This window comes from Danaus plexippus, chromosome 12 (genome assembly GCF_018135715.1).
Source record: "Danaus plexippus chromosome 12, MEX_DaPlex, whole genome shotgun sequence".
NCBI lineage: Eukaryota > Metazoa > Arthropoda > Insecta > Lepidoptera > Nymphalidae > Danaus > Danaus plexippus.
In genome coordinates, this window is record NC_083545.1 from 7,196,241 (window position 1) to 7,202,433 (window position 6,193).

General features: G+C 35.3%; 2 protein-coding genes across 2 annotated transcripts; one reads left to right on the forward strand and one right to left on the reverse strand.

The window, feature by feature from the left end:
• The first annotated feature begins 33 nt into the window (after window positions 1-33).
• On the forward strand, window positions 34-2,033 carry LOC116772495 (phosphotriesterase-related protein). The gene is made up of 6 exons (XM_032664707.2): window positions 34-170; window positions 416-670; window positions 754-1,011; window positions 1,087-1,251; window positions 1,475-1,692; window positions 1,802-2,033. Exons 1-6 carry the CDS (start codon window positions 149-151, stop codon window positions 1,937-1,939), a joined length of 1,056 nt encoding a protein of 351 aa, XP_032520598.2. The 5' UTR covers window positions 34-148; the 3' UTR covers window positions 1,940-2,033.
• LOC116772494 (zinc finger CCCH domain-containing protein 15 homolog) lies at window positions 2,024-6,089 on the reverse strand. Its single transcript, XM_032664706.2, has 7 exons — window positions 5,825-6,089; window positions 5,417-5,618; window positions 5,143-5,243; window positions 4,842-4,976; window positions 3,296-3,562; window positions 2,701-2,922; window positions 2,024-2,248 (listed from the first exon to the last, which is right to left on the reverse strand). Exons 1-7 carry the CDS (start codon window positions 5,891-5,893, stop codon window positions 2,066-2,068), a joined length of 1,179 nt encoding a protein of 392 aa, XP_032520597.1. The 5' UTR covers window positions 5,894-6,089; the 3' UTR covers window positions 2,024-2,065.
• Window positions 6,090-6,193: the final 104 nt, after the last annotated feature.

Here is a 6,193-nt window from a genome sequence, read left to right on the forward strand (position 1 = left end):
TAATAGTAATGTATATATATGTTATGTAATGTGTTATCTATTTATAAATATAGTCAGTTATTGCGTTACCGCCGCCCTGCGGAGACTTATTTTTTGTAAAGCTATAAAATAATTTAGTTATTTAGGCTACGCGTTTATGTAATTTACCATGTCCTTCAAGGTCCAAACGGGTAAGCTTAACCATTGACGTATCTATTGTTTATTTCTCGTCTCAAATTATATGAAACTTATCTGTAATTTGATAAATATACATACATGTTTGTAAATGAAAACATGTGATTACAATACTAGAGGCATATTAATAATTATAGAAATTTAAAACTATATATAAAGTGAAAATTAGCTTAATTTTCCTAACTATATTACTTAAAACCATTTCATGATACGAAAAATCAACAATGATTTGAATAAACAGTTTTAGGTGACGTAAGTCCTGAACGGTTAGGAAAAACTTTGACACATGAGCATTTAGCGATGAAATTTTCACATTTTTACCGAGAACCACCCAGCGAAATACGCCATGAATGCGAAAACCCGAATTTTCCGCGTGAACATTTGGGATACATAAGACAATATCCGTACAGCAATAAGAGTAATTTATTGCTGAACGATGAGAATGCTAAGAATGCCGTTCGTAAAGATGTCAAACATTATAAATTACACCATGGAGGTGCGTATTTATGATAGGAATTATTTAGATATTGCTATAAAATAAAAATTAAAATTATAAACGTAATGACTTGACTTGAACAGGAACTATAGTGGAGAATTCTACTGAAGGTCTGGAACGAGATATACATTTTTACAAACAAGTGTCAGAGGAGACAGGAGTACACGTGGTCGCTGGAACGGGTTTCTATATAGAGGATGTTCAAGAACACCAAACAATTAATTATAAAGTAGAGGATATGTATAACCATATGATTCAAGAATTGACGAACGGATGTGTGGGATATCCTGAAGTCAAAAGCGGCTTTATGGGGGAAATAGCTAGTGTGTGGCCCATAAGAGGTACTTAGTATTCTAAAAATTAATCACATCACCAGTAAATATGAAAAACAAATAGAGACCAAAATCATTTTGTAGATTTCGAACGTAGGGCTATCAAAGCTGCCGGCGAGGTGCAGACGCAAGTGAGGTGTGGCGTCAGTTTCCATCCACATCGAGATGAGAACGCGCCGGAAGAAATTCTACGTATATTCACTGAAGCTGGCGGACGAGCCGATAAAGCCGTCATGTCGCATTTGGATAGTACGTACATATACAAGTTAGAACATAAAACAATCATCTTTATAAATATCTTAGAATTTTGCACAGCCCACTGGAGGTCACGTCTTCCTAATATTTTTTGAAAACGAATAGTAACTCCTGGTAGAAAAAGACAATTAATTATTTTAAAGTATAACCATCCTATTGTTATATTATACTGGATCCAAGAAATATCTCATCCTTTGTAATTTTCTTTGCCTTATAGGAACTTTGCTGGATCCCGTGAAGCTTTTGGAGTTTGCTGAACTCGGTTCATACTGCCAGTTCGATCTGTTCGGTACCGAGGTTTCGTTCTACCAACTGAACGTCGCTACGGACATGCCTTCAGACGCGCAGAGAATAAACATGATCCGTCAGATCGTGAACGAAGGCAAAGTCGACAGAGTTCTCATGTCACATGACATACACACCAAACATAGATTGGTGAGGATATCTTTATCAAACTTCCTATCAACAAATTGTTATCATTAACAAATGCAGTCTTTTCTATGTAAATATCAGGACGAAAACATTCTTTATCATCTTTTTGCAGTTGGAGTACGGCGGCCACGGATACGCACATATAAACGTAAACGTCCTTCCCAAGATGGCAATGAAAGGATTCTCGAAGGGAGAAATAGACATGATCACTATCACCAACCCCGCGAGGTGGCTGGCCGTACCATACTGACATACTAAACTAAACTTACTTTAGTTGTTCAATAATGAGGGTAGGACAAAATATATATACGTTTATCTAAATAAAAATTCAATATTAAATGAAACACGAATATTTTATTTTAACATTATATTGGCCCTAATCTTCCAGATCAAGATTTTGCAGCTCCTCGTCCAGGTCTTCGTCGAGGAACAGGTTCTCATTGATAGGGACGGCGGTCGATCCATCTTCAGCACTCGCTGGTTGCTTCTCTCCGTTCTCTAACCCTTGACTCAGCTGCTGCAACCTGTCTTCCGTCGCTTTAGTGCCGCTGCCATCCACCTGTGATAAAATAACATGTCACTAAACCTATGCCCTCTATCCGGGCGCAGTGAATTATATTCGACGCCATTAAATTACCGAGAATTCTTTATTATTACACGAACAAACTCAAATCAAAACTATGTGTTTAGCTTCGGGTCGTGTGACATAGATATATTGTAGTGAGTGTATATACTTAAATAATAATATACGCCCTAAAAGATAAGCGGGCTTAAATTTACTAGAACGTATCTTACGCGGAACCGATACCAAATGCAATTACTGCTATACGGTTAACCTGGTACCACATGAGTGTAGCACTTTCTGCCCACTACTACTGAAATGCGTTCATAATCAACAGTTCCGAGTATCCAATAGAAAATATGCAAAATGGGTGTTAGTCCCCGGATCTTACTTAACAATCGACTTGATAGCTTCATTAGTAGTGGTAATAGACATGACATATGACATACCTCCGCGGCTTCCATGCCGATGAGGTCCAGCTGTATGTCCCTGTACTCCGTGTCGTCTTGTTCCTCTTCATCATCATAGTACCGCAGGTCCACGGCTTCATCATCATCGTCATCCGCTGCTAGCGCCGGGTCGAAGGCGAACATCTCCCGTCCAGACAAGCCCACAGCTCGACCAGCCTTGAAGTCATTCCTCTTCTGTTCTTCGGCTTGCGTGAACGCTTCCTGTCGATTGAGACATTCATTAAATTAATACAAATATTAATTTTATTTTTCATGTACTCATCAGGTAAGGTTGCTGCAAACATTAAATTTTCTGTGCATCAAAACTGTTACATTACTGTAGTTAATAAGTAGTAGTACTGTAGTTAAGAAATTTGTTAATGACACTATGGAGTAAGCATTGTTCCAAATGTCCTCGATGTGTCTTTTGAATCTAAACAACCCTACCTTGTGACCCAGACTTGACTCCGTACTGCTATCAAAACCCACATATAGCGCATTAAACTGTTTCCCGCTTATAACATCTTTATATAACTTTAACCAATAATATATCAGTATTTTCCCTGCATCATTAAGTACATTCTATATTAAATACCTGTTTTTCTTTGATTTTCTTCTTTTTCCAAGCGAGGAATGTCTCCAACGTTATTTTTGTCTGATTAGGTCCAAGCGCTGCTCTTTCCCTTTCGATGAGATCTACAAGCGAAATCTCATTTTTCTTGTCCTCCAACTTCTTCTTATCACGTTTCAGGACGAAGCCGGGCGGCAAGGCATGTCTATAAATACACTTGGTACCCGACGGACATTCCCAGAACCAACCATATTTAGATTTCTCGACAGCCTCCAAAAAGTGCTTGCAAATCTACAACATATTTAGATTATTATATGAAGCGTGTATTTTTAAGAGTTATAACATACAATAACTATGTAATGCATATGACGTCCGATAAAAATTAGCTATCATTAGAACCGATAGACATAGCAATTATGTAATATAGACATATTCTAAGCTAAATACGAACATTTTATGAACAATGATGAGTAATTCATAATTTTGCAGATATCTATGTAAATATAAGGAATGGAAAAAGTGTACCGAAATGTCTCATCAGACAAAAAATTATACTATTATATAAAAAAAAGACGTGCTGGCCTAGAGGTTAAAGGTCCGCCTCTCACACCTGAGGGCGCGGGTTCGAAACCTGGCAAACACTAATGTGACCTTTTCATAAGTACTTTCTAAGAGTATTTAGACACCACTGACGGACGGTGAAGGAAAACATCGTGAGGAAACCTGGACTTATAATTTCAAATTATAAGAATGAAATCGCCAACCCGTCTTGAGCAAGTATGGTGATTAATGCTCTAACCTTCTCCATGTGAGAAGAGGCCTTTGCTCAGCAGTGGGCTTCGATAGGCTGATGATGACGATGATGATGATAAAAAAACTTTAAAATAATAAATCAATGAATAGTTCTTGAGAGTTAGAGAAAATGAAACTAAACTCTGGGTAGAATGAGATTCAGTTCAGATTGTGAATGATTCTGTGTTTGGTGTAAAACGTAAGTATACAGCCCAGAGTACAGCCACACTGTACTGATGGGCACCTGCAGCTATACTTTAGTAGGCTTTGTTTCATGTTTATGTTCGAAATCTTTATAATAATTTTTCTTTCCTTGGAATGTTGAGAAATTTTCGTCGTGAAACAAAGCGAGGTAAGATTTGAACCACATTTTTGGCCCAAAACATTTTTATCAAAACATATAATACAACTTAATCATGATTGTTTCACTCTAAAGTCTGACCTCCATTCAGTAAAACTGTATGAATGCTCACTCTGAACATTTTTTTTCTTTCAGTTTTCTGTATGCATGTGGTTTATAAATGTTTGTTTATCATAACTGATAATACTTTTTTAGTTTGTAAAGGATTTATTTGAATTTATATAAAAAAAATAATAATTTTGGAATTAAAATTTCACCAACACAATCAGGATGGGTTAGATATTTTCTTTATGATATTTCATTGCAATATTTGAATTAATAAAAAATAAAACTATAATTATAGGAAAAGATTTCTTTGCTGACTCTCCCTTCATATACTATATCTAAAGTAACATAATACAACAGATAATGTCTTACAATGTCGGTGCCTGGTCTCTGTTTGTTGCCTTCCCCGTGTTTCTTCTCAACAACCTCTTTTAATTTATCCTCGTCCCAATTGTCCATAGTGTCTTCATCATCTCTCATATCTACATAGAGCGACCTCTTTTCTGCCTAAAATATAACACAGATTATATTAATATTCCTTGAAACCATCAAATTAATTATTCAACATAAGATTCGCTAATATTCTTAATAAAGTAAATTTTCTCATTTATGTATTTACTCTTAATGGTAACATTATGATATCAAATCTTATTATGGAAATGTATGTACATACTTTTCTTTCAATGCTAAGGTCGTGTGAGAATTTACATTTGTCTCCTTTCGTGCACTGGCCCTGCTTAAAGAATGTACACACCACCGACTTAGGATCAATACCTGCAAATATTTATTAATTATTTTTTTTATAGATAACAGCACAGTATGTGTAAGAGAATATTGCATTCAAAACAAACAGCTTAATTTTATTAATAAAAACTTTGAGCTTATAGTTGTGAAGCATTGTCTGAATGTAGACACTACCACTTAAATCTATAGATGTCGGTTATAACCTTTTTCAACTTTTTGAGTCTGCACCGGTTTGAACAACATGGCCAGTTCTTTCTGTTCCTTTAATTTCTGTTCTTTATCCTTCTTCTTATCATCCATGGGCTTAGCTGGATGAATGCCGCCACTTTTAACTTGTTTTTCCACTTGCTGGATGAATTTCTGTTGTTTGGCACCTTTCTTGTTCTTGAGACCAAAGGTTTTATCCTAGTAAGGGAATTTAACATTTTTTATTATTCAAAGATACAAATACATTTAATTGTATTCTGTATTCATATATACTTAAGGACTATTATGTTATCATGAGTAGCAATTTTCTTATAAAAAAATATGGATAACAGTTGGTTAACAACATTTTAATGGTAAGAAAAAAGTATTACTGCACAATATATATATCCAACATCAATGCTTACCTCTATAACTTTGTCCTTCTTCTTCGCCTCAGTCTTTTTGCTGGCTGCAGCAGCTTTTTTGGGCGGCATGGTTAGTTTTTATAATCTTATATTTAAAATACAAATAAATATGACTCTGTAATATCCACCCAACTTCTTTTAAATAATTCTATTAAACTCTGTGATGTTACATAAATCATCACAGGATTTACCAAGAAAAACTGAAAAAAGTATTGTAAAATGAAAACCGTCGTGGAATTGAGGGAGATTGCTAAGTGACATATAATGTCTTGACGTTCTCGGTTTTTGACAGTTTGTTTTTTTTTTTTGTTTAATCAGGTACAGTTTCGATTAATCAGAATCACATTCAGTGTTATTAATAATGTAAAT